Below are 26,848 nucleotides of genomic sequence, written 5' to 3' on the forward strand. Positions count from 1 at the left end.
GGGGATAGGGGCTGACTGGAATGGCCTCAGCCTGGGAGAAGTGGGCTTTCCCTATGCTGTCCTCCTGACCTCTTCTTATCCCTAACATGGGGCTGTCTGTAGGAAGGAAGAACCAATTGAGCCATTTCTGTAGGAGGCCCTGTCACATGTGCACAAATGGCCTTGAAATTGGGGCTAGAGCATGTGAAGGGGCCTTGCTCCTGGGAGCCCTCCTCTCTCTCCTCTCTAGTTCCTGCCCTCTGTTCTGCATCAGGCAGAGAAGTGACCCCGGAGGGGAAACCCAGAGGGAGAAGCCCTGGCAGCCACAGTCACAGCAGCTGTGCTGACTCACTTCCCTCCCTGAAATGTGGTCAGGAGCCATAAAGCTGCAGACCCAGGTTCAATCCCAGCTTTTCTGTGGTCATGGGCTCTTCTACTTCTGCTTCTCGGGACTCAGTAAGGTCACACAAAAATGAGCTGAGACATCAACTGAGGGGCAATTGACAGGCTGAGGGATCTGAGGAAGCCACTAACCTGGACTAATCCAAAGCAACAGCCCCTTGCCATTTTTCAACCAGAGAAGGGCATGTGGTGGTTATCTATCCCCTCCCATGTATGGGGAGGTAGCCACCTTTTTGTTGCTTGGGGGTCTTCATATGTTCTGGATACATACTCACTGTCATTTGTATGGTACTGTAAGGGACTTTTGAAATCCCAACTTGTGCCTGAATTGCTTCCTTTAGAAGCTTCAGTGAACAGAAAATATTAATTCTAATATAGCCAAATCTAGCCACACTTTAATTCTTCCTTTGTTTTTAGACTCCTGTTTAAGAAAGCTTTCCTGGGAGCTGCCCAACTTGGGTGCTGGGATCTGAACTCAGACCTCATGATTGAACAGCCAGCCTTCTTAACACTCAGTCTTCTCTCTCCGGCCCCCACTAGCACATTCCAAACCTTGCTCCACACAGCCTTCCCTATCACCTCACCGGGTGACTGTACATGACATTATTTGACATGAGATAGGGACTCCTGAAGGTTCCAACAGGGTGACACAGTTGAGGCACTGACTTCCAAAGCTCTTGCTGTTCACTAGTAAGTAGACAGATGCTGCAGAGCAGGGCTGGGAAAAACACATGGGAGACAAAGGATTTGAGAGCAGCCTGGAGTTAGTTTCTGGAAGAATTCTCAGGGTTGGAAAATGCAGGATAGAGGGACTGGTCAATGGCACTAGAGTTTACAGTTGGACAACTTACAGGGATGTGTTGTACTTTGGGGAGACAGGTACAGGTGGGATTCCAAGGTAACCCTGAGCTAAGTTCTAACCACACCCAGCCCCAGCTTTCTCAGAGAAGCTGGAGATGAGGACCTACCTCAAAGCAGAAGCCGTTGTTTTCTTGGACATTGCTGATCCCAAAAGGGGAAGAGCTTTGAGTGTCTGCCAAGTGGCACTCCGGAAGACAGGTCTGCAAAGGAGACCAGGCAAGTGTGGGCAGAGGCAGCCAGCCTCTGGAGCCAAGGAGCAGAGGCCACTCGGGGAACAGCTGGATGAGCACATCCTGAGGCTGGCAGTGGCCTTCGCATTGTTACCTCCCCCACGTGTTGCGAGTAGACTACTGAGTCTGTGTAAGGCTGAGGAGTGGACAGCACAGCCAAACACATGAATCAGCCATGTCAGTTCTGTACCAGGTGTGCAACTGGGAAGCCCATGGTTTGAGCTGGACTTCTGGGCTAGGCTCCAGGTTCTGCCACCAACCAGCTAGGGAGCTTGGGCAGGTCATATGGTCTATGCAGTCTCCGTACAGCACAGCAGAGATTTGTACAGGACGCCAAGTGTAACAGAGAGAAGAGCTTCACCACCATTCGGGGACATGGAGAACCAGCTCCTACCCTCAGCCTGGCAAATCAAAGCACAACCTTTTCCACTGTTGCTGACACTTCTCCACCATGTGGAGGGGTGGGACTTCACCGGGAAAAACGAGTTTGCAGAATCTGCTGAAGCTAAACACACACCTACCCCGGCCCTGCGCTCCAAGGGAATCCTAGTGCATCAGGGGTGGGTAGTGGGGTGGGGTGGGGGGGGGGGACGGAGGGCCTTAACTGTCCAGAGTGGCCCACACCACACAATGAGAGAAAAGACTGTCCAAGAGCCCCTGCACTCCTCTCAGAGAAGATAGTGGGACCCCATTTCTATAGCATCCCCAAATAAGCCACACAAAAGAATATGTCATTCGGGGAGACAAAAATATAAATGGTCACACCCAGAGAAAAAGCCAGGCAAGGATGAGCACAGGGAAAGAGGGTGATGGCTGCCTGGGAGGAATAAGTAGGGACAATGATTCTTACCGGGTGAACTGCACTGGGTCCCCCAGGCTGTGCCCAGCCAGGGCTCGCCCCTCCCATGACCACCTTTTGTGGTTGCTGTGTTCCGTTCAGCGCGCGGCTGCCAGCCTCGCTTTGGTCTGGTTGCCTTGCACCGGGTTCTCTTTGCGCCCCAAACCGGACGCACCCAGCTCTGCAGGCCAGTCCCGCGCCCACGGTCCGCCTGGCTGTCTCTATCCTGCTGGAGTGGTCTTAACACGCCCCGCTGCGGGACCGCGTACCGGACGAGTCAGCCGTCCCGGAGTTTGGGCATTTTGGCACGCACCACCGCCTGTGGCCTGCGAGGTGCAGTGCCTGTCCCACCTTAGAGATTGGGAGCGCAGGCGGAGATGAGCAATAAGACCAGGGCAAGTGCTTCCTCCAGCCTCAGTTTACCCTTCCATGGACGAAAGCTCGGCTTTCAGCCCGTGCTCGTTATACAGTGCACCGACTCCTGGGACCACCCCGACCACCTCACCCACCCCTACACCAGCCCAGAGTTTTAAGGCTGAGGTGGCATCGCCCTTTGAAGACAAGCGGTGGGGCCCGGAGCGCGCGTTCTCGGCGCGGGGTCGAGCGCCCCCTGCAGGCCATCGAGGGTCCCTCCCCGCCCCCCGGCCCCGCCCCCGGCTTCGGCCGGCGCATGCGCGCGGCACAGCGCTCGGCGGGGCGGCGAGAGCGAGGCCGGTCCGCAGCCGCGCGGCGCTCAGCGCCCCATTCATGCTGGGCAGCGGCGACGCAGCCACGCAGCGGAGCGGAGCCCGGGCGCGGCGGCCTCGGCCTGGGCGGCCTGCGCGGCGTGGGCGGCCCCGCGGAGGGGCAAGCAGCAGGGCGCGGCGATGGCCGGCGGCGGGGCGCGCCCGGGGTTGTCGGGTGAGTCGGGGCGCAACTTTCCCCGCGGGCGGCGGGAGGCTCATCGCGGCCCGGGGTCCCGAGTGGCCGGGGGGCGCTGGCGGTGGCCAGGGGGTGTGCGCGGGGACTGCGGCGCGCGTGTCCGCGGCTGGCGTGTCCTGCGGCTCCGGCCGGGCGCCCGCGTGTGTCCGGGCGCGGTCTCTGCGAAAGGCTGCTGCGTCCCGGCGGGTCACAGCGCGTCCGGGGCCCTGCGATCCGGGCGGCGCAACGTCTGTGGTCGCAGTCGCGGCCCCCTCCTCCAGGCAGAAGAGAAAGTTTGCAGTGGCCCCGCGGGGAGGGCCCTGCGGATGCCCATGTCGGCCGGTGTCGCGCCGGGTCGGACCGGGCCGCGGGCGGGGACGTGGGCCGCAGGCGAGCGCCGCGCTGGGCAGGCCCGGGCAGGGCCGCGGGATTTGGGGAGGTCCCGGGCTGCGCCTTGGGCCGGCCTCGGGCCATGGGGGTGGAAGTTGCAAGGCTTCGTGGGGACCCCCGCCCCCTCCGGCCCCAGCGCGCGAGTGAGCTCCGCGGCCAGCCCGGGCCCGCAGGCCCTCTACCCGGCGGCTGCAAGGGGCGGTGCGGTGCCACCGGAGAGGCCGCCGGCTCGGGCCTCCTCGGCCTCCCCCTGCGCAGGGCCTCCACGGGGTCATTCCTTCCCTGGTGGTTTCCCCCTCTTGCTTCCTGGACGGTCCCAGGCCTGGGGTGCGGCGAGGACCGTGGCGGTGGTGGGCTTACTCTGGTTGCTGCGGGGAAGGGCGAGCGTAGACTCCAGGGAGGCCCCTCTGTGCAGAGACCCCAGGTGCAGCTCTGGAAGGAGATGAGAAGGCTTCTGAGGGGTTACTTGGTGCCAGGAGCTGTCTCAGGCTCATCTGTGGGGTGCTGGGGCCACGCCCCTTGAAAGAAAGGGGTGTGTTGGGGGGGATGGGAAGGAACTGAGCCTCTGCCCCTCAGCCAGGCTCCTACCTCTGGCCCTCTGGCCCCTGGTACTGCCTACCCCCTCCAGCAGGTGCTGCCGGTCTTCAGTCCTGTGGGGGTGGTGCTATCCCTGTGTGTCTCCAACCCTCCAGGAGCACCCCTAATTTTCCCAAGTTCCTTGCTTTTGGGGGGTGAGCAGGAGGAAGGGGAGTTGCTGCATTAGGCTGGCCAAGAGTCTGCTGGGTCTGGGAAGCACTCACTCATCTAGTGCCCTAGGCAGAGGTGCAAAGCAGGGATTCTGCTTCAGGGCTAAGCTGTCAGGCAGTGGGGAGGTGGCAGCTTGGAGTCCACCAAAGGTGTCTTCAGACACAGAGGACAGCATGGGTGGAGGCTGGGGGTCTGTGTACAAGGTTGGCTGAGATATGTGTTCTTGGGTTTGGGGCCAGACAAGATGTCGTGGACAAAGCCACATCCCATGGAGCATCTGGCCAAGGGTATGGGACCCCAGGGAAGGCCAGAAACTGACACCTTTTCTAGAGAGCAGGACTCCAAGGCCTCCAGGTAGAGAGTAGGCCACTGGAGACCATCTCCTGTGACCTCCCACAGGGTGGGGCAGGGTGACAAGGCAATCCTCTGGCTGCTGAGGGGGAACCACTAGGTGAGATGACAAGACCAGCCTGTCCACACCCATTAGGCTCCAGAGCAACAGGACACAGGGAGTGAGCTTTCCCCATGTGAGGGCTCTGAGGTCTTTGTTTCTGAGCAAGAACCATGGTGTCATCCAGGGTTAGGAGAGGGCAGGGTACCGGCTCTGCGCCTCACTGGAGGCCTGTTCCAGAGTGGCCCCTGGCTGAGGCCCCCACCTACCAGCCTGGCCTCTCCTTCTGGGTCCCTACTGCACACACCCAGCCGCATCACTATGGTCTTCCTATTCAGCTTCTCGCTTGTCCATTTTGGGGAGCTCTGGCCATTCCTGCTGCCCCATCTGCATATCCAGCAGGAGTGTTCTCCATGCCATCCTCCTAGAACACCTCCACCCCACCAGTATCCACTGGACCTGGTTCTAGAGCAGGTGGAAAGGCCCCTCTGGGAGCTTCTGTAGGCCGTCCAGGAAGCTCACAGAATCCAGAGCCGTCTGTTCCCCTCCCCCAGCCTGGCCTGGCACCCAGTGTCAGACCCTCCTTTTCACACACACACTGTTTTCTGAGTAGAACCTGGCTGCTTTCCTGCCTGGGGTGTCTACAGGAACTCTCTAGCTTTAGTTCCTTTCTATCGGGGCTGGGCTGTGTGACCTTGGGTCTGTCTGAGCCCTGAGTCTCATCTCTCCAAACTAGAGAAAGTAGCCCAGGCATCCTTGCTAGTCTTTGTGCGTAGTAGGTGTGGGCTTGGGATCCCCTCCGTCCTGGCCGGCAGCCCTGTGCCCCCCCCAAGCCAATCCCTTCCCAGCAGCTTCTGTTAGGAGGCGGGGGAGTGGGCCCAGGGCCAGCCTGGAGTTTGGATGGTGGCTTCTTCAGCCAGGGCCCTCCTGTTTAATATAAAAAGTAGGGCCCGTAATTGCATTAAGACGTGTATAATTATCCCGGAGGAGGGGAGAGCCCAGCCCCTGGTAATTGCAGGCCTGCTTTGAACTGATAAACCGTGAGTGATTCATGTTTTCTTTGGAGTTCACATGGACTCAGTGCTCAGCCCAGGCCCGTTTTGTCTACAAGCAACCTGCTCTCTAGTCTGCTTTGGTTTGGGGGGTAGGAGACTGGTGGGGGGTGTTCTCCCCTCTGGCTGCCTGTGGAGGCCCCTGGTGGCTGTTCTTGGGGCACAAGGCGGCTGACAGCCTGCTGGGAGGTTTCCTGCAAAAGTGTACCACCCTGCATCAGCTCTGGGATTTAGGCCAACACTTGTTGCTGCCCTGAGCCTCAGTTTCCCCACCTGGATTCATGTTGAGGACAGCTTTGTCCAGGCCTGGCCGGCCACTCCTAGTGTCTTGACTCACTTGCTCACTCAGTCACAAGTGTTTGCTGAATCGGCTTGGGCCCGGTGGCTCTAGAGAGAAAGTGTGACCTATTTGCACCCGGCTTCTGTCCTTTGGGGAGAACATTTGAGCAATAAGTAGCCAGAGCCACTAACCAGGCCTGTGCCACAGATGAAGGCAGACAACTGAATGCTAGCAGCTACTGCCTGCATGAGCAGGTCAGAAGAGGCATCTCAGGCTTACCTGAGCAGCTGTGGGGGCGGAGCAGAACAAGACATGGAAGAAATGGGCTGAGCACCTGTAACTCGCTTCCTGCCTCTGGCTAGCTCCATACCTGGACTTGGAGAGGGTGCCATTTTTAAGCCTCAGTGTCCCCGGCTATGAATGGGGGTGTGGGTGAGGGCAGTGTGTGGGAGTATAGAGAAGCTGTGTGTACTGGCTGACTGCCCACTTGCCACACTAAACACTTCCATGGTCAGACATCAGCCAAGGAGTGGGATGAGAGGACCCCCACCCCAAGCCCACAGGGCAGGCTCTGTGACCCTGCCGTCCTCAAGAGTATGGCACCTGTCAATCAGGAAATGGACTTTAAACTGTTTGAGCCACCAGGAAAGAAGTGTTGCTATCCATTTAGTGGCTAGGGAAACTGAGGTCAAGGGATTGTCTCCATTAGGGCTGTTACATTTGACCAACACTACTCGATCCTGGAAGGTGGCACTTTCCAGGGGCAGTGGGCACAAAGCTGGGTTGGAGGTGTTGTGTTAGGGTTTGGGAGGCAGTGCCATTCCAAAAAGTGGCCCAAACTGCCTCATGAGGTCCTGGCTGTGGGTAGCCAGTGGTGGAGGGGCCAGGAGTGGGCAGAGGACACTGTTGAGGGTTGGGATGTAGGGAGCCCTCCCTCTCTCTGGAAGTTGTCTTTGCTTAGAGTGCAGAATGAGACGGAAGACCTGGAAGGGGCCATTGTGGGCAGTGCCCTCTGCCCAGGGATGTAGGGTTTCTAGTGGGAGGTACTGCTTCTAGATTCTTCCTTAGAGTGCCGACCTTGAAGTTTGTAACATGCTGGGCCAAGGTCAACCATGGAGGAATGCCAGAGTCAAGATCCCACAGAAAGTTGGGCAGACTAATCTAACCCAAGCTGGGAACTATTGCCATGGGGCTGTAGAACTGTGGGGGAGGGGCTCTTTCTGGTGGGCCTTGTGGGTATGGATGCTGTGCTGGGGGTTGCTTTAGAGTCTCAGGGGAGCAGTCCACACATCAGAGAGTGGGGCATGGCTGCCCTGAGCCAAATGGTACTGGGAATCACCAAGACAGCTAGATGACCTGTGTGAAGGAGGATATGTGTACGACGGTCTATCTGCTCAGCTTTGGTGAGGGGACATTGATGCAGGGAACATGACACTCATCTGAGACTAAGGATCCTGAGAGATCTTGATCCTCAAGGCATGGGCAGGCTCTGGGTCTAGGTCATGTGACCCCAGACCCTTGAAAGATGTCCTGTGTTCCTGGACCCATCCCTATCTTGTCAGGAGTGGCAGGGCACAGGCTGTAGTGGAGCACCCTGCTGTCAGACTGCTATCCTATTCTGCTGCTGCTAGCTACAGTGTGTTCCCTGTGACACTTGGCTCACCCTTGCTGCCTGCATGCCTCAGGACACGGAAGTGCCTTCTTTGCTCTGTTCTGTTGGGGGAATCGTAGAGGGTCTTTTCGGAGGTATTTACATAACGCGCGTGTGTGCACGTGCGCGCGCGCGCGCACACACACACACACAAACACACAACTCATAGAATGAGGGAGGCCATGCGTGAATGCACTGTGCATAAGTGGGCAACACCACACTCACACCCTCTCTTGCCTGTTTTTTCCAGGGCCAAGAAACCCAGTCCCATGATGCTCACCCCTACAGGACCTGAATACCTTGACTTGAGGCCCCAGCCCACCATGCCACTGCCAACCCTGAGCCCTCGGACACTGCTGCTGCTTCTGCTGCTGCTGCTGAGGGGTGTGTGGATGGCCATCAGCTTACCCCCAGCTGGTGTGGGTCCACAACCCGCCTTCCGCACCTTTGTGGCCAATGACTGGGGCCTCACCCACCTGGTGGTTCACGAGCAGACGGGAGAGGTATATGTCGGCGCAGTGAACCGCATCTACAAGCTGTCAGGGAACCTGACCCTGCTTCGGGCCCATGTGACGGGCCCTGTAGAAGACAACGAGAAATGCTATCCGCCCCCCAGTGTACAGTCATGCCCACATGGCCTGGGCAGCACAGACAACGTCAACAAGCTTCTGCTGCTGGACTATGCTGCCAACCGCCTGTTGGCCTGTGGCAGTGCCTCACAGGGCATCTGCCAGTTCCTGAGGTTGGATGATCTCTTCAAGCTGGGTGAGCCACACCACCGCAAGGAGCACTACCTGTCTAGTGTCCGAGAAGCCAGCAGCATGGCAGGAGTACTCATTGCCGGACCACCTGGCCAGGGCCAGGCCAAGCTCTTTGTAGGCACGCCCATCGACGGCAAATCAGAGTATTTCCCCACGTTGTCCAGTCGCCGGCTCATGGCTAACGAGGAAGATGCTGACATGTTTGGCTTTGTGTACCAGGACGAGTTTGTGTCATCTCAGCTCAAGATCCCATCAGACACATTGTCCAAGTTCCCAGCCTTTGACATCTACTATGTGTACAGTTTCCGCAGCGAGCAGTTCGTATACTACCTCACCCTGCAGCTGGACACGCAGCTTACCTCGCCTGATGCCGCTGGTGAGCACTTCTTCACCTCCAAGATTGTGCGGCTGTGTGTGAATGACCCCAAGTTCTACTCTTACGTGGAGTTCCCCATTGGCTGTGAGCAGGCTGGAGTGGAGTACCGCCTGGTGCAGGATGCCTACCTGAGCCGGCCAGGCAAGGCCCTGGCCAAGCAGCTGGGCCTTGCTGAGGATGAAGACGTGTTGTTCACCGTGTTCGCACAGGGCCAGAAGAACCGTGTGAAGCCGCCCAAGGAGTCAGCGCTGTGCCTGTTCACACTGCGGGCCATCAAGGAGAAAATCAAAGAGCGTATCCAGTCATGCTACCGTGGTGAGGGCAAGCTATCCCTGCCTTGGCTGCTCAACAAGGAGCTGGGCTGCATCAACTCGGTGAGTGGGGGTAGGGGAGTATAGGTAGGGGCTCCTGCCACCCTTCCTGGGGTCACATCTTATCTACACCTTGGTGTCCCTGCTCTATGCTGGGCATGTTTTCTGCTTTCTCGCCAGCCTGGTCCCCAGCCCTGTGAGACCTGAACCCAGGATACCAGCCCCAAAGTCTGCTCCCAGCCATGACATCACCGTGTGCCCCAAAGTCTGCTCCCAACCATGACATCACCATGTGCCCCAAAGTCTGCTCCCAGCCAAGACATCACTGTGTACCCCAAAGTCTGCTCCCAGCCATGACATCACCATGTACCCCAAAGTTTGCTCCCAGCCATGACATCACCATGTGCCCCAAAGTCTGCTCCCAGCCATGACATCACTGTGTGCCCCAAAGTCTGCTCCCAGCCATGACATCACCATGTGCCCCAAAGTCTGCTCCCAGCCATGACATCACCGTGTGCCTTAGGAAGTAGGTGATAGCACCTGTCCACACAGCTCCAAATCCCTTGGGGACATTGGATGGTGATGACCATTTTTAGATTGTTCCCCTTTTACAGATGAGGTTATGGAGGCTAAGAGGTAGATTGACTTACCCAGGGTCATACATCCAATCAAAGGACTCCAGATACTGTTTCTATGGAGCTTATCTCCCCCATATCCTCCTGGCAAGCTGCCTGCTTCCTGGAACCCCATCATGCCCAATGCTAGGTGCTGAATGCACCATGGGATATACTCTGAGAGAGGCCCTGACATAGGGGCCGCCCAGCTCCCCTGTGCTGGATGGTCTACAGCCAGTGTTCTCTGCCCCCAAAGCCAGCTATTCCTCCAGCAGGTTTCCCCCGTCTCAGACTGGAGCCGAGGCCGCTCCTAGGAGTAGAGTGGAGCAGAGAGACCCCTGCCTCCTCCAGGGGTGCCATAGGCGTGGCTGGGCCCTGGATGCAGCCAGAGATGAAGCCACCATTCTTCTCTTGGCTTCTCAGGAAAGGCATGTGTTCCCACATGTACTCTGGATGCCCTGCTCCTGGCCTCAGACCTGCTCATTACTCTATTTCCCAGGGATTCCCAGCCTGGCTGGCCTCCCTCTGCATCCATATCCGTGGCCTCTACCCCAACAAACCTCAGACCCCAGGAGAGCCAGCTGTCCTCTTCCTTCTTCCCAAACTCCTGTCCGTCTACCCCACCCCCACCCCTTCTGCCTCCACTGTCACCGTCTCCGGAACCTGGAGGTATTGATTGCTTCCTGCCGGCACAGCAGGGCCCTCTCTGTGCCTTCTGGGTGTGCCCACTCCCTCCTGCCTTATACATCGTCTTTGTCTACATGCAAGGTGCAAATGTAAGATTTGCGGCAGGAATACTTCTATTGGCTGTCCCCCAATTCTAGGCCATTACTTCCTTTGTCCATCATTCCCGTTACTGGAGTGGCTGGCCTGGTTCCACGTTGGGGGCTCTATAGCTCACCCGTCCTTCCTTCACGCATCACATTCACTGGACCTGGGCTGCTTCACAGGCCCTGTTTCTGCCCCAGAATTTTATGGGCCTTGTTTGGGTCTGGGTAGCTATATGGCACCCCCACCCCAACTCCCTCCCTGGGCCTCTCTTCCCCAACCTCATCCCCTGCTGTACTCAAGGTGAAGGTCTAAATGCTTACCTTGCCACTTCTTACAGCCCCTGCAGATCGATGACGACTTTTGTGGGCAAGACTTCAACCAGCCACTGGGGGGCACGGTCACCATCGAGGGCACACCCCTTTTTGTGGACAAGGATGATGGCCTGACTGCTGTAGCTGCCTATGACTACCAGGGCCGCACCGTGGTGTTTGCTGGCACTCGAAGCGGCCGCATCCGCAAGGTCAGGCCTGTGTGGGCTTGGAGGGGCCCCCCCTGGGGTGTGTGTGTGTGTGTGTGTGTGTGTGTGTGTGTGTACAGATCTCATCCAAGGGATAGAAGCCAGATTTTCTCTGACAGGAAGACTGGGTCTGTGCATGGGGTGGATGGGTGCGTGCCTCTGTGCCAGGCCCAGTGACCTTGAAGGGCCTCCTTCTTTCTGGGCTTCCCATGGCAAGGTTTCCTCTGTCCTGTTGTGTATCTGGGGCCCCGAGGGGCTCATGATAGGGCTTGTGATTGGCTTTGTTCTGCTGAACAAGACTTTCAGAGTCATTGTACAGAAGCCAGGGTCCTAGAGGACGGCTTGGGTGTCTAGAGGCTGGAGGGGAAACTTGTGTAGATGTTGGGCTGAGCAGGACTGTGTAGGCCCCCTCCCCATTGGGCCCTCCTTTCAGCCCTGGGAGATCTGGTGTCTGCTGAAGCAGCACTCTGTGTCAGCCAGCTCCATTCCCACCCACCATGCAGCAAAGCAATGCCAAGGCCAAGGGCAGGGCAAGGGGAGTGCCCCGCCCCCATCACACCATAGCCTGGTGCCCAGGGAGCGGGTGACTTGAATGATGGGGGCCCAGTTCAGGCCTTGGGGTGAGGCTGGTTCTGTGTACTGGCTTTTTTGATTTCTAGACTCTTCCTCTCCAGGACTGGTTGGACAGGGAGGGCTTCCAGAGGCTGTGGGTCTGCCCGTCACTGGGTGGGCAGTGGGCGGGGTCCCACCTCAGTGGAAGAAGGCTCTAGGAACACCAAAGGTGGAGTTGCCTGGGTGCCCAGAGGACCATCAAGCAGGGCCAGGAGATGAAATAACAGCTGAGAGAGCTCTTGCTGATACAGCCCTCCTCCCTCTGGCCTGCCTGCTCGTGTGCCCGTGGGTGAGCCTGGGCCCAGGGCCAGGAAGGCATGGCTGCTCTCAGCCCCTTAGCCTTGCATGTGGAAACCACGTCCCAGCCTTGCTTGTTCTGGGATCTCTGGGAAGTCCTCATTCTCAGTGTCACTATCCTGGAGTGCTGCTGGTGGTCTTGAGGCCTTGGGACCTGAGCTGGTAATTGAGGGGCCTCTGGGGTAGGTAGTTGAACGAACGGCTCAGACTAGGCCCCTGCTGCCCTTGCAGCCCTGTCCTGTTGGTTGTGACTCCTAGGTGGTGTAGGTGTGTCCTCGAGCTCCTTTTCTGTAACCTAAGAGTGTCTCACAGAGGCACATGGGACTGCGAGCCACTGAGAGAAGTGGGTGGATGTGAGTTAGGGTCGTGGAAGCTGGGTACAGTAAACCTAGAGACCCTCATGCCTCCCTCCCAGTGGGAGATGGGCTTCTGAGTGTCCCTTTTGATGTCTTGTGGACTGAGGGGTGGCAGACAGGCCCAAGTGAGCTGGGAGAACAGGTCCCTCCAGTCCTGCCTCCTCTTTGCCTCCTGGGCCCCAGGGCCCCTTGGGTTACTGGCTTTGACTGGTGAGCTCAGAGCATACCTCTTCCCCTGAGTCTTGGTTGGCAGTGCTCCCACAGAGAGGAAACTGAGTCCTGTAGTGTGGAACCTTGGAGGCTGTCCATGAGCAGCTGCATTGTGGGCTCTGTCTGTGGCAGAGGTTGAATTGCCAGCCCTACCTCATTCCTCTCCCCTGCCTCTCCTTTCCCCCATGCCCAAGAGGGCAGGTGGGTGGGCAAGGAGGAGTGGAGGCCCCTCTGCTGCCTAGACCAGGTTACCCCCTTGAGATTATGTTTGGACAGCCACTAGACAGTCCAGCTGAGGAGCTGGTTCTTTGTCCAGTGTCCTCATCAGGCCAAGGGCCTCTGTTCCTGCCCACCGGAGCCTCGCTTGTGACTTAGGCTCCTGGCATCCCTGGGTGCAGATGGCTAAGTGCAGCTCTTGAGTGGATGGGGCCTTTCTGGGGTGTATGGGATCAGCTGCAGGAGGGGGTGTGCAAACGACATTTCATTTAGATGTCTGTGGTTGAACTGGGTACATGCTGTGCCACTCAGAACGTGGATTTCATTATGTCATGGGACCCTGCTCGCTCTTTTCACCCAGCCCCCTGTGTAGGATTTCATGAAACAGTTCAACAGGTGTTCCTGTCTTAGCGATCATCTTTTATCGCCAGTGTTGTGCAGATGAGGTTTCTCTGAAGTTTTGTCAGCTCTCCTCCGGCTGTGTGAGCCTTTCTAAGCTCTCTTCTACTTCTCCAGAGCCTAACAAGCTCCCTACTGTGAGCATGTGCTGAGTACTCAGGTGACTGACTCACCCAAAGCCTCCCAACCATGCCAGCATCTGTTTTACAGATTGGGAAACTGAGGTACAGAGCAGTTGCGTCACTTGAGTCCAGGGCCCTAGCTCCCTCCCTCCCCTCTTCAGTGGGTCCTTGGAGGATGACTAGAACCCAGCAGGGCTCTGAGACAGGCTCTGCCTCAGTGACTCTGAGGAGCCCTTCTCCTGCTGTCCTTTTCTCAGTCCCCAGGACTACATCCAGGGCTGCTGCGGTGGCCTTTGGGATTGGGGTGGCCTCCATGCAGTACCTTTAGGTTGTTCCTGGGAGTAGAGTGGAGTCCCCTCTACCTGTCCTGGCTTGGAAATGCTTGTAGCTCCCACTGCTGGTCCTGGGGCTGGTCCACCTCCAGGCAATAAGATTCTCACAGGCTGTACCTCCCCAGATCATGGCTCTGACAGATGGCAACTTTCTGTGATCCCCTGTTCAAGCCAGTACTAGCCCCCCTACATCTGGGCTTTGGAGTGTCCTCCTGAGCCCTCTTGTTTTTATCCATGCTCCTCCCACCCCTGAGGCTTCTGGGCCTGGCTCTGCTGACTGACCAACTGTGCACAGGGGTGCTCATGGCCCCACCTCTTCCCCACTCAGCACTGTGTGTTGGAGTCTGGACTCTAGGGACCCCAGGCCATTGCCTGACCTAGGGCAGGCAGGCTGGGCTGGCCCCTCCCATCTTTCCCAGGCCTGGGACTTCCAGGGCTTTAAAAAGCATCTAGGGAGCTCCAGAGACTTGGCTGGCCCTAGGCCAGGCCCTGCCAAACGTGTTGTTGTGTAAAATTGTAGCGATTAATTTAAGACCTGCCAACTTCAGCTGCTCAAGGCTGGCTGGGGTGCCCCTACCTCCCCCTTCTTCCCCAGAGCCCTGCCTGCCAACATGACCCTCCCCCCAATAGAGGCCATCTCTCTGGAATGCCCCTCCCAGCATCCTCCTGGGCCCCAGAACATCAGCTCTGTGAATAGCTCCCCCTACAGCCTCCAAAGAGCCATTTCTGGCCATAGTTCCCAGTTGCAGCCCTTGTTTGGTCCTGCAGGATGACCCAGGTACCTCTGCAAAGATGGGCTCTGGACTCCTGCCAAGTACTTGCTCCAGGCTACTGCAGAGCTAGGAAGGAAGGGGTACCCCAGGCCAGTCACCTTGTCCGTTTATACTTCAGAGCTAAGGGACTGTGCATTCTGAGGTCCAGCCAGATCCTCTGGTAAGCGTGCCAGGTATTGCCTCGTCTGCCAGGGTACCTGCTCCCCACCCCCCAAGACAATCTGGATGTATGTATATTTTTTATGTGAGAGTTTGTTCAATGTTGGTAATTAACCCACAGTTTTCAGAAAGTTCTGTGAGCCACCTAGTGTGCTTTTGGACCACTAGTGTGTGGCCAAAGACCCACGCATTACAGGAAAGGCCTCACAGGCCAGTGGGGGTACCAAAGCTGAAGGAAAGGCCTGGGGGAACACTCATCTTCTTGGGCCAGTTTGGGACCCAGCCATTGAAGAGGTCTACCCTGGCTTTCCCAAAACTCCTTTCCTTTCCTGGACTTGGATGCACCTAAGTCTCCCTGTGAGCTGTCCATATGTGAGCTGTGCATAGGCGTGGAGAGGACAGGGACAGGACTGGGGTGTGGGTAAGGGCAGGGCTGATAGCAGTCCTTACAGTCCAAGACCACCATACCCTCTTGCCTTCTTGCTGCTGTGAGCCTCTGGAACAGAGGTGTGGCTAAGGTGTCCAGTGCCCTGCCAGACCCATGCTCACAGGCCTGGAAGGCCTCTCACCCTTAGCCTGCGCTGCCCATCTGTCCAGGCATAGATGTCTGGCTCTCTCAAGGGTGAGAATCAGTGTCTTTAGAGGATGTTCTGAGAGGTGGGCACAGCTCTGCTCAGCACAGCTGAAGCCTGGAGCAGAAGTGAAACCTCCAGCCGCTTGCTGTGCGCTTCCAGTGTGCCCGTGGCCGCCTTCATTTACAGCTGTTTCTGCTGCTAGCGGAGTCTGTGCTGCTGCAGTCTGGCTGCCGGGGGACAAACAGCCCCGCCTGCCACCACAGGCCCTTGACCTTGGATGCCTCCAGCTTGCCCTCTTTGCCTCTGCACCCAACCCTGCTAGAGACCCTGTGTCCTCAGAGGCACCCATAATGGTGCCCACAGCAAAGGCTCACTGGGGGACACATCACCTTCCCCAGATGCCCTCCCAAGGCTCTACCCATTCCAGGGATGCCCTGGCTGACCTCTTGCGGCTGTCGTGCTGGGAATGGGCTGAGTCATGTGCATTTCCTTTGTGTCCTTTGCTCAGCTGCTGTGTGTGAGGTTCATCCTGACCACAGTGCCAAGCTGTGGCCTGTTCCGGCTACACAGTGTGTGGACCACAGGCAGGTCAAGCATGCAACCCTCTGCTTGGCATGCAGTGTTTCATGCAACACTGCTCCAAGGACCCAGCCTTTGGCAGACAGCTTCTGACTGTGTTGGGAGGAGCTGTAGGCTCCCTTGATCTTTTCTTCCAACCTCTGATGTCCTGTTCTGAGCACTAGGTGGGAGACCCATGGCTCTGCTTGGCAGGAACTCTTTCTGCTTTCTCCCTCAGCTGGTTTTGAGTAGGGAATGGAGGGGCCCAGGCTGCCTGCCTTCTGTGGAGTAGATTTGCCTTTGTGGAATCCATGTACTCATGGTGCTGAGCAGACATCTGTGTCTCCTGGGAGCATTACACCCTCTTGCTGTTTCTAAAGGAGGCATGCAACCAGGGGCCAAGTCAAGACAGACTTGATAGTGCTAGCTAGCTCCTAGTGGCCAACAGGTGACCCAGATGCACACAGAAGTCACCCGTAGAACAGTCAGCTGACACTGTGTCCTGCTCTGAGTACCCACCCTGGGCAGCCCTTCTCCTGGTGGCAGTCATGGTCCATCTATGGCAGGGGAGGCCAGAATAGCCCCAGCCTAGGGCTTTCCTAGGAAAAGTGTTTCATGAGTATACAACAGTGGGGTCAGAGCTCAAAGTCTCCCAGCAACCTTCAGTAAGATGCTCTCTCCTGTAGAACTGTGAACCCCTGAATTCTCACAGTCCTAAGAAGTGAGTCTTGGCTAGAGTGACCCATTGTGTGGAAGAGGTCAGTGCAGGAGCAGGCTGCAACTAGTCCTCACAGCCCTGGCTGTCCTCTGCTGGAGTTCTAGCCTCCTTGCCCCCTACTTTTATGTGTGGCGAAGGTAGAGGTTTGAGAGATGTGACTCCTGGAACCCCTGCCTAAAGCTGGCCCAATTACAGCTATTAGGCACCTTCAAACCGTGTTTTGTCATCCAGTTGTGGGCAACAGAAGTGTCAGCTACACTTACACTGTCAGGCTGCCTGGCCTTTGAGAGTGGTGGGGACCCAGGGTGGGGCTAGAGGACAGGCCTTGATGAGAATGGAGACTGCCTTATGTAGCCCTCCTCTGACAACTCTCATGGCAGACAGGCTTGGCAGTTGTGTCTACAGAAGCTAATATGCTCACGGGCTACCCCTGGTCTGTTCTCCATGTCCTGGAGAGTGAGATCAGCTCACCCAGTATACTGAAACAAGCAGGGAGGTCAGGACTGAGTAGTTTGTAGGGTCAGCCCAGGCTGCTGTCTTGGGGTGAGCACAGCAAGGGACCTCTCCTCTCTTGGGTTAGGCAAAACTGGGCAGCCCCCTGCCTCCGGGCAGCTAGGGCGCGTGCCGGCCTTGGCATACAGCCTGGATGGCCCAGACATCCTCTTCAGCAACCCCGCCTGCCCTCAGTCTGGATAATGGCTCTATTGTTGGCTCTGGACTGGACGGACAGCTGACCTGGCCAGGCTGTCAGCTGCCTGCCCACCCGCCTGCAGCAGTTGGCCAGGGTCTTAGAGGTGATTGGAGCCCAGCAGACAGGCTGGCCAGCCTGGGACTCCGGCCTTCCCCACTAGTGACAGCCTCCTCTCCAGCCTGACAAGGCTCTCTGGCCTCCCCTAAGGTGTCCTGGGAGCCATGGATAGGGTCCTCTCTGGCACGCTGGATCGTGGCTGGTGCTCTATCCATTGGGGACATCAGAGTCTGACCTGACTTCTCTCCTTAGTCAGCTCAGATTCCAGGGCTCACTCCCAACAGAGAGGACAGAGACCTGGGGCTTGAAAGGCACAGGCATGGGGTGGGGGAAGCCTTGCTACCATGCTGGGGTAAATAGATGCTGGAGCAGTTTGGGACTATGTCCAAGGAGGCTAGGTGGCCCCACTACAGCCTCTGGGGACAGTGAGCAGTTGAAGACAGTTATGGAAGATTTAGTGTCTGGGGGAAAATGTGAGTAGCAAGAAATCAACAGCTGGAGGTGGTAAGGATGCCCGGAATGCCCCAGCCTATGCCTTCCCGTGCTCTGCCAGCTGCCCAGTTGGTTTTCAAGGGGCTGTTGGACCAGCTGTCTCAAGGTGGGTGGCCCTGCAGTGGACAGCTGAGGCATCGGCACGTGGGCTCTGCTGGCCCTGTGCACACTCCACCTGCTGAAGCTCTTGCTCTTGCCCTCCTGGGATGCCCTCCTGGCTGACTCCCCAGTACTTGAGGGTAGACTATATTCCCAGTGCCAGTCAGAGGTCTAAGGCTTGGTTCCTCTCACAGGTTCTGTGTGAGTCTCAGTTTACCTCTTCTCTGTGTGGTCTGATGAAGCTAGCTATACTGTAGTGACTGCAGTGTACTGGGATACAGCATGACCTGGGGACCATCATTCCAGTCAGATGTTCCCTAATGTTTGCACACATGGGCCTCATTGTACATATGTAAATGTGCACACAGGGACTCCAGTAATGCATATATACGTACACAGGGACCCCCATTATATAGGTATATACATGGGGGCTCCATCACACACATGTATAGACAGGGTGCCCATTACACACATGTATACCAGGGGACTCCATCATTTGCAGATGCACATGGGGACTCCATCAAATGTGTATACACAGGAACTTCATCATATGTGTGTATATAGGAGTCCCACTATATGTGTACACAAAGGTCCTATCAAACACATATACACGGGGACCTCATCATAGATGTGTGCACATGGACCACATCCTAAATGTACACAGTTTTTCTATCACACATATACACCCTTAGGATTCTGTTATATACAGATCCAGGGACTACATATACATGTACACAGGGACCTATCCACATACATATCCATTAAGACCCCATCAAATGTGTACACAGGCCTTTTACACATGTATACAGGGCCTCCCTCCATGTGCTCACATAGGGATCCATCTTATACAAAGGGACATCACACATACTTAGATTCAGAGACTAGAATGTGCCTGTGCACACAAATACCCCATTATACCTGTGTGTACAGAGGTCACATGTGTGTACACAGGGACCCCATCAACTGGTATGTATACAAGGACCTGTCATAGATACACCCATTGCACATATGGTCACAGGGATACCATATGTGTACATATAGAAACCTGTTCTATATGTAGACACAGGGACCCCATCATGTGTATGCAAAGGGACCTCATCATCCACATGTGCACAGAGACTCCATTATGCATGTGCTTAGGGAACTATATCACACACTGTACGCACAGGGACCCCATCATACATGCACCTCGGGAACTCCATCACACACATGTTCTCAAAGGATCTTGTATTTTCTTTTCTGATTCTGATAAAATACCCTGACAAAAACAGGTTAAGGGAGAAAGAGTTTGTTTTAGCTCACTGTCCTGGAGGGATAGAGTCCATCATAGCAGAGGAGGAAGGGACAAGGCACATGGGGCCAGACTGTAACCTCAAGGCCTCCCCAGTAATGCACTTCTTTTATTAAGACACCCCCCTCCAACAGGTCTTACAACCTCCCCACACAGTGCGGCAGCTGGGAATTAAGTAAACACATGTGCCTATGGGGGACATTTCATATTCAAAACATAAGCCCCATTATCACACATGCACTCAGGGACACTGTAACACATTATATATAGGGCCCCATCACACTGGTATGCACAGAGGTCCTGTCAGGCCTGAGCATGGCTTGGCTCAGAGCATGGTGCTACTACTCAGTCATGACCATAACCTCCCTGATGCCCCCACTTCCTCTAGCCTAGGAATGGTTTCCACACTCTTCCAGTGGTCTCTCTCCAGAGTTAGCCTCTACTGGGGAGCTGGTTGTGGATGTTGTCCATTACTGGGCAGGTGGATGGACAGCTGGACTAACATGCCCCTAACTGCAGCTGTCTGTGGAGACCACCTGTTCCTGTCAATTAAGCCAGCAGGCTGGGGGAGGGCCTCCTGAGCCTGGGTGGCCCACAGTCCTTGCCTTACTGACTGCTCAGAGAGAGGCCTGCCCTTCCCTGCATGCCTGGAGCTAGTGTGTCTACCCAAACTGGGAAGCGTGGTGGCAGGTGGTGGCAGGCAGGATAGGGCTGGGGTCATGTCCCCAGCCTTACCTGCTGATGGTGGTCAGTGTGGCAGGAGGAAACTCCCTGGGTCCCTGTCTAGAGCACCCTACATGCTGGGTGCAGAGCTGTCAACTGGAAGTGAAGAGAATGGGATCTTCCTGGGATGTGAGGTGGGTGAAGCCCAGAGTGCGGGAGAAGTAGAGTCCTGGCTACGGTCTTAGAGGCTCAGAGGACATTGGTCTGGAGCTCTCAGTCCCCTGCACACTGGACAGGCTGTTTCCTGGTCCCCGCCTCAGGTTCGCCTTCCTGTCTGTCGGTGGTGGTGCTAGTGTTTCCCATTTCATTGATAGAGAAACTATGGTGGAGAGCTTCAGCACCCCATATGGGTCCTTTCAGCTGAGAGACATCCAAGCCAAGTTTGGGCCTACGCAGTGAGTCCAGCCTTGTCCAGGACTGCTGTGCTACCCACTCAGTGTAGCAGTGGGAGGAGCTCTGGCACAGTCATCAAGGACCTGGCCCCTCCCCTGCTCTGACATAGCTGGGCAGTATAGGTTTAGGTTAGGGTTAATGTCCTTGCCAGCTCCTGGGGCACTGGGCTGCTGTGGCCCCTTAACCACCGAAGCTAGCGGCTGTTTGTTGCCCATCCAGAGGCCCAGGAAGAAAGTTTGGGCAGCTATAGGCCCAGCCCCAGCAGGAGACCTCCCAGGACCTCCTCCCTTACCCTGCTCTTCCAGGCCTGGTTTGACTTAAGCCTGTCTTGGTGGAGAGGCAGCTGAGCGGATGTGGGGGGTGGCCCAGGCTCTCAGGAATGTGACCCTCCCCCTCTCTCTCAGCCAGCAGCCTCTTGGCCCAGAGACACAAGGCCCCACCCTGGCTGGCCCCTCGCCCAGCTCCTGACATAGCTGGCCTCCACAGGGTGCTGCTTTTGCCTGACCCTGCTGCCCCCAGGTCTGCTCTGTCCCCTCTGTACTGTGGGTACAGAGAAGACCAAGCCCACTCCAGCCCCCTATCCTGAGGTAGAAAAGGATGGACGTGGGTGTTAGGCAGCCCTAACTGTGCAGTGGGCAGAAGAAAGCTGCAGGTCCTGTGCCCAGGAGACTGTGCCTGGGCCCAGCTGAGCTGGGCAGATGCGCCCCATGAGTCCCATCCTGAAAGCCCCCATGGGTCTCTCCGTTAATTAAATACATTTGTTTGGTGAAAGCAACTAAAAATACTTGGAGCACCAAGGCTGCAGGAGAGGAGCTGGCTAATTAGCGCCTGGCTTGTTTGGGATCTGAACTATATTTCCATGCTGATGAGACACCCTTCTCCCTAACACCTTCTTCCTGGGGTGTCCTTCACCCCAAGACACCCCCTAAGATACCCAGGACAGCCTTGACCTCCCTATGTGTGAGCCCCTGGTCTTGTTCCTCAGCTACAGTGATCACCAGGTCTCTGTGTGTCCCTTCACCTCAAACCTGAAACCTGCTTTCCTTCACAGGCCTTGACCCATGAAAGAATCCAGAGTCCCTGCAGCTTGGTGATAGGCACTGTAGCCCACGTGTACCCTACCACTGAGTTTTGGTGTCTGACTAGTAGAGGAACCAAGACACACCCACCTGCCCTGTCTCCCTGTCCTTGGGCTGAGCTGGATCAGCCTTGGCTCCATCTGAACCAACCCTGGTTCTTGCAGGGCTTTGGTGGGGAGGTGCTTGTTAGCAGGTGAAGTGGGTCTAGGATAGAGTATTATTGGCCTGCCTCACTGAGCACTCTTGCTGCAACAGATTCTGGTGGACCTCGCAAACCCCAGCGGCAGGCCAGCCTTGGCTTATGAGAGTGTGGTGGCCCAGGAGGGCAGCCCTGTCCTGCGTGACCTCGTCCTCAGCCCCAACCGCCAGTACCTCTATGCCATGACGGAAAAGCAGGTAGGTGATGCTGGCTGCTCAGCCATGGACTGCCAGGGTGGCTGGGATGGGATCCCCAGCCAGAGAACCCCATCATAAGGAAACTGAGGAATAGCTTGCCTGGAGTCATGAGGCTGCTTCTCCCCTGGAGGTACCCTATTGGCTATAAAACCTAACATGTCACTCACAGACAGATGAGCAGTGGAGGTGTGTATGTAAGGGCTGTGTGCCGTCCATGTAGCCTCGGACTCCCTAGGACCTGCTCAGGGGGGCCTTCTTCTCTCCCTGTGATCTCGAACCATTGGCGTGGCTTGAGTGACGGCACAGCCCAAGCACAGGTGCCATTGGAGGGTTGAGCTGGGATGACGGGCTGGGCTACCTGGCTCAGGCTCTGACTGTCTGGAGTGGGTTGTGGTTGTGTTCTTTTGGGGCTATGGCCAGCCTGGCCTGCCTGGTTTTCAAGGCTGTTTTCTTATGTGCCCAGCCTTACCAGATTGGTGCCTGTTCCAATCCTTCCGTGCAAACTGGTGCCCCTGTGACAGATGCAAAGGCAGTAGTCGGAGGGGAGCAGGCAGGATCCTAGGCTTTCTGACCGGCTCTTGCTTCTCTCTGCTTCTGGAGTCCCGAGAGCTGGGGAGAACCAGAGTCTGCCTGCCCCCCTGAGCACCGCTGGCCCCAGTTTTCCTTCACTGATGAGTCTCTTTATCCCTCAGAAGCCACGGCTGAAGGCCTCAGCTGGCTACCTGTCTTGGAACTCTTGCCCCTATTGGGTCCACTTGGCTGAGGCAGGGTGACCCACCCTGGATTTTGAGTCCACACTGAGCTCAGGGGACTGAGGATGGGGACTACAGGGACGGGCTGGGAGCCTGGGATGGGCCTACATAGGCCTCACACTATGATCCCTCCCCAGGTGACGCGGGTACCTGTGGAAAGCTGTGTGCAGTATACTTCCTGTGAGCTGTGCCTGGGGTCTCGGGACCCCCACTGTGGCTGGTGTGTCCTGCACAGTGTGTGAGTCTGGAAGGTCTGGTTTGAAGGGGTGGGGTGACATTTGGCCTGGTGGCCCCTGGAAGCCTGCTGTGTATATCTCAGATAGTCATAGCTGCCCAGGGCTCCCTGAGGTCTCATTTGACCCCACTGACCAGTGATGGGAATGTTACAAGGTGGGGGCAGAGGAAGCCATGTCCTTAGCTCAGGGACCCCTCTCTGGTGGCCCTGGAGACTCTGGACCCCTATGGGCCCAACCTGAGCACATTCTACCTACAGCTGCTCTAGGCAGGATGCCTGTGAGCGGGCAGATGAGCCCCAGCGGTTCGCCTCTGACCTGCTGCAGTGTGTGCAGCTAACCGTCCAGCCACGCAATGTGTCAGTCACCATGTCCCAGGTGCCGGTGAGTATGGCTGCTGGAGGTGGCTGGGAAGAGCAGTGGGTGGAGCAAGCAGGACAGGCAACCACTCACCCAGGCCTTCTGCCATGGGACAGCTTGTGCTGCAGGCTTGGAATGTGCCTGATCTCTCAGCTGGTGTCAACTGCTCCTTTGAGGACTTCACAGAAACCGAGAGCATCCTGGAAGATGGCCGCATCCATTGCCGTTCACCCTCTGCCCGGGAAGTGGCACCCATCACGCAGGGCCAGGGTGAGTGGGTACCCTTCCCGCTCAGCACTAGCAGACCCAGAAGGAGAGTCAAAAGCAGGAGGTGTGGAGGGCTGGACAGAGCTTCAGGAGAGGTCAGAGTGGAGGTGGGGACATTTGCTCTGTGTGTGATGAAAGCCTGGTGGGGGTTTGAACACAGCATCTTTCTGCCTGCTGTGGTCCATTTAGTTGCTCAACACTTGGCAAGTAGCCCAGTGAGTCCCCTTAGCCTAGCCTTCATGAGGAAGCTGTATTCTGACTCCTTACTGGCCAGCTGCGGAAGGGGCATCCACCACCTCAGGCCTAGGCTAGAGGTCTAATGGGCTGGCTTCCATCTGGGCTCTCTGAGTGCCAGCCTCTGTGGTCTGTGGCCCTGGTGCCTTAGCCTTTGTATTCTGCAGGGGACCAGCGGGTGGTGAAACTCTACCTCAAGTCCAAGGAGACGGGGAAGAAGTTTGCATCTGTGGACTTTGTCTTCTATAACTGCAGTGTTCACCAGTCGTGAGTGTCCCTAGGTCATGCCCTTGCTACAGCTGCATCCCTGTGGTCTTGCTGCAGACACTTTGCAGGCCTGCCTTCCTGCGGCTGACATCCAGTCAAGCAAGCAGGAAAAGAGGCCCCCACAAAAGCAGCCTGCCAGTTGAAGAGCTGGCTGGGCAAGGCCCTGAGGACAGCATGGAGGGAAGCTGTGGCTCTGGGGAGCTGTTTTAGAAACTGGAGGAAGAGTGGGGTGTGACCTATGAAAAGCCTCACTGCCCACCAGAGTGGGGCCAGGACCTCTGAGGGAGACAATGATCTGGGCCATTGTGGAACCCAGACATGGCACCTCAGTGCCAACTCTGGACCTGGCTATAGGTGCTGCACAGTAGGACAGCCAGGCATTGGCTTCTGCCTAGTTCCTGGGGCTTCTGGCTGTTAGGTGGGGGTCAGCTCTGTTTGCTGCCTCCCACCTTGGCTTCAGCTATAAGGGAGCGGGGGCAAACTGTAGTCCCTTTGCTACCCAAGGTACCGGTCAAGAGAGGGTCCTTAGAAGGCCAAGGCAAGGGTGGGGATTTCAGAGAGAACTCTAACAGGTTTGGCCTGGGAGATGGGGTTGGCTAGCTTTTCAGTCATGCTTTTGTTGGTTGGTAAACTCCCAGGGCCTTCTCTTGTCCAGGCAAGGTAGGTTATCTTCAGAGCAGGAGACTGTTGTATCCAGGGGCCCTTGGGGTTGTCTTCAGGAGCTAGGTGACCAGAACTGAAAGGGCAGTCCTGGAGGGCAGGGAAAAGGTGTGTTCTAGAGTCCATGAGACTGTCTTTATACACCCCCAGGATTAGGAGATGCGGAATGAGCAGCGCCTGCCCAGGTGGAGCTGATTTGGATAGGACAGGCAGAGGTGGACTGAGGCTCTGAGTAGTTGAAGAACCATTTGATGCCTGCACCAGCCTGAGCCCATTGAAGTGGGATGGCAGCACTTCTAGTATACTATAAACACATTCTGCTTCTCAGTCATGATGACCAATGGTCACTGCAGTGACCAGTGCTGGAATGAAGAGGAAGAGAGGCAGAGGTGGCGAGACCTGTGCAGCAGGCAGAGCAGGAGCAGCCTTTGCAAAGGGCCAGAGGTGGCACTCCAAGGAGCAAGCAGCACAGTGGGTCCCCATGGTGGAAATACAAGCTGCTCCCCCTAACTGTCCTATTTCCCCCCCACAGCTGCCTGGCATGTGTCAACGGCTCCTTCCCCTGCCACTGGTGCAAATACCGTCACGTTTGCACCAACAATGCGGCCGACTGTGCCTTTCTGGAAGGCCGTGTCAATGTGTCTGAGGTAAGGCTGGATAAGTGGCCTTAAAACTTCAGAAGAACCAATAACCAATAACTAGTTAGAAAGCCAGTTGCACACTATGAGGTGTGACCAAGGTGGGGCAACTTCCTTAATGTCATTTGCTGGTGTCCTTTGTAATCCTTGGGAGACAGAGACTGGAGACTCCTATGGAAACCTGGGCCGGAGCAGCCTGACAGGCGGATCTCATGACAGTCCTCTTCCAGGCACAGCAGAGCTGAGGGGCTTTTTGAAGCGCCACATGGTAATTGCTGCTGAGTCTGACTGAGTGGCAGGCCACTCCTCCTGGAGTCTATGACACTCTGGGTATGCAGGCCTGCATGGATGGGAGACTGGGACAGGATCCTAAGGTCCATGTTGGTGTGGAGGCAGGACTTGAAGCAGGACCCATCCATCTCACTGTGAATACTGTTCTGGGCTTGGGAAGGAAGAGGCCATGAATTCTCCTGCTTGGGTCTGTAGGGGCTGCAGTCTGGCTGGACTTGTCTAGAAACCTTGGCAGAAGATCCTGTGTATGAGTGGGGCCCCATGAGCCTGCCCTCCTCTGTCTCTCCTTCCAGTCCCTCCCCATCACCCCCCTGCTTGCTAGCCTAGCATCGACTAGGACAAGGTGGTAGTAGAAGGCAAGCTCCTGGACCCAATGGTGACAGGGCTGTGACAGTGGGTGAGAGCCAGGGACACAGAGCTGGGGTGGGTAGAAGCCGGGGAACTGGATCACTGGAGCCAGGACAGGCAGCAGGAACCAGACCAGGGGCCTTGGGAGCTGGCCAGGGTTGGCCTAAGACCACTTCCAGAGGCCTATGCAGTGCCCTAGAGAAAGCAAAGTGCTAGAGAAGGCAGATGAGACCCTTGTTGCTGATTCTTGAGGTTGGCTAAGGTGTCCTAGCTTTCTTCTCTGGTCTCCCTCTGATCCTGCCCTGACTAACCCATCACCTCCAGGAAGTTTCATTAAGCAGAGGAAACTGTCCTGCTGGTAGTGGCAGCCCACTCGGGTCTTCAGCAAAGCCATGATGTGCTGAGTGGGACGGGAAGCATAGAGCTCTGGTTCGTCTGCACAGGGCTGGGTCAGGGAGGGCTCTTTTGGGGAACTGGTTGATCCCACGGGTGCTCACTCTTGGTTAGTTGCAGCTTGTCAGGATGGCTTGTTAGTATGGCTTGTCAGGAGTGTTATATAGCCACAGACTTAGCAAATGAAACTTTGGAAAACCTGGAATACACAGTGGCAAGCAACGGACCCCATCTCCCTGCCTCTGGCTCTGGGGAACCTCATGCAGGCTCCCATAATCCTGTGGTTTTCTAACCCAAGGTGCTTTGTTGCACCCAGATACTGGCTTGGAGATGGAGACTGACCTGTAGGCACCCGCTCTCCCTGCATTCATTTGTTGCTGAGCAGGTAGTGAATGGGATGCTAGGCCCTAGAAGGAACCTCATGGAGACCAGTCAGCAAAGCTTATGCTGACAGTCACAGGGACCTGGGATGTCCTCTTAGCACCACATTCTGACCTTACTGTAGGAGTAGAGAGGTGCAACTGGCCTTCCACAAGAAACCCATCATGTGACCTCCCCAGTGGCCTGGTAGGCCTCACTCTTGGCTTCTCTCCTTTGCCAGGCCCTGGGATGATCTCTGAGTTCCCAACAGAGAAGTAGACTTGTCTGCATGAGGGAGAGGGCTGTGAGTCAGATGTCTAGGAACCTAACCTGAGTCCTAAAACATCCCCTTCTCTTGGCTCCTATGGGTTGATCCTGGGGTGAAGGTGGAATCAGGAGCCCTTAGGCAGGGACCCTGGCTCCACT

The 26,848-nt window shown here is 56.5% G+C and overlaps 1 protein-coding gene across 1 annotated transcript in view; it reads left to right on the top strand.

Annotated features, from left to right (window-relative positions):
* Positions 1-2,998: 2,998 nt before the first annotated feature.
* Plxna1 (plexin A1) overlaps positions 2,999-26,848 on the top strand; it is a 46,515-nt gene continuing 22,665 nt past the window's right edge. The window contains exons 1-9 of the mRNA XM_036180471.1: positions 2,999-3,210; positions 7,972-9,232; positions 10,892-11,074; positions 21,479-21,619; positions 22,509-22,609; positions 22,865-22,988; positions 23,081-23,234; positions 23,633-23,732; positions 24,925-25,039. Coding sequence (XP_036036364.1) covers positions 7,991-9,232; positions 10,892-11,074; positions 21,479-21,619; positions 22,509-22,609; positions 22,865-22,988; positions 23,081-23,234; positions 23,633-23,732; positions 24,925-25,039 — 2,160 coding nt within the window. The 5' untranslated portion in view covers positions 2,999-3,210; positions 7,972-7,990. The remainder of the gene's footprint in view (positions 3,211-7,971; positions 9,233-10,891; positions 11,075-21,478; positions 21,620-22,508; positions 22,610-22,864; positions 22,989-23,080; positions 23,235-23,632; positions 23,733-24,924; positions 25,040-26,848) is intronic.

The sequence above is a fragment of the Onychomys torridus genome, chromosome 3 (genome assembly GCF_903995425.1).
Source record: "Onychomys torridus chromosome 3, mOncTor1.1, whole genome shotgun sequence".
In the NCBI taxonomy this organism is placed as follows: Eukaryota; Metazoa; Chordata; class Mammalia; order Rodentia; family Cricetidae; genus Onychomys; species Onychomys torridus.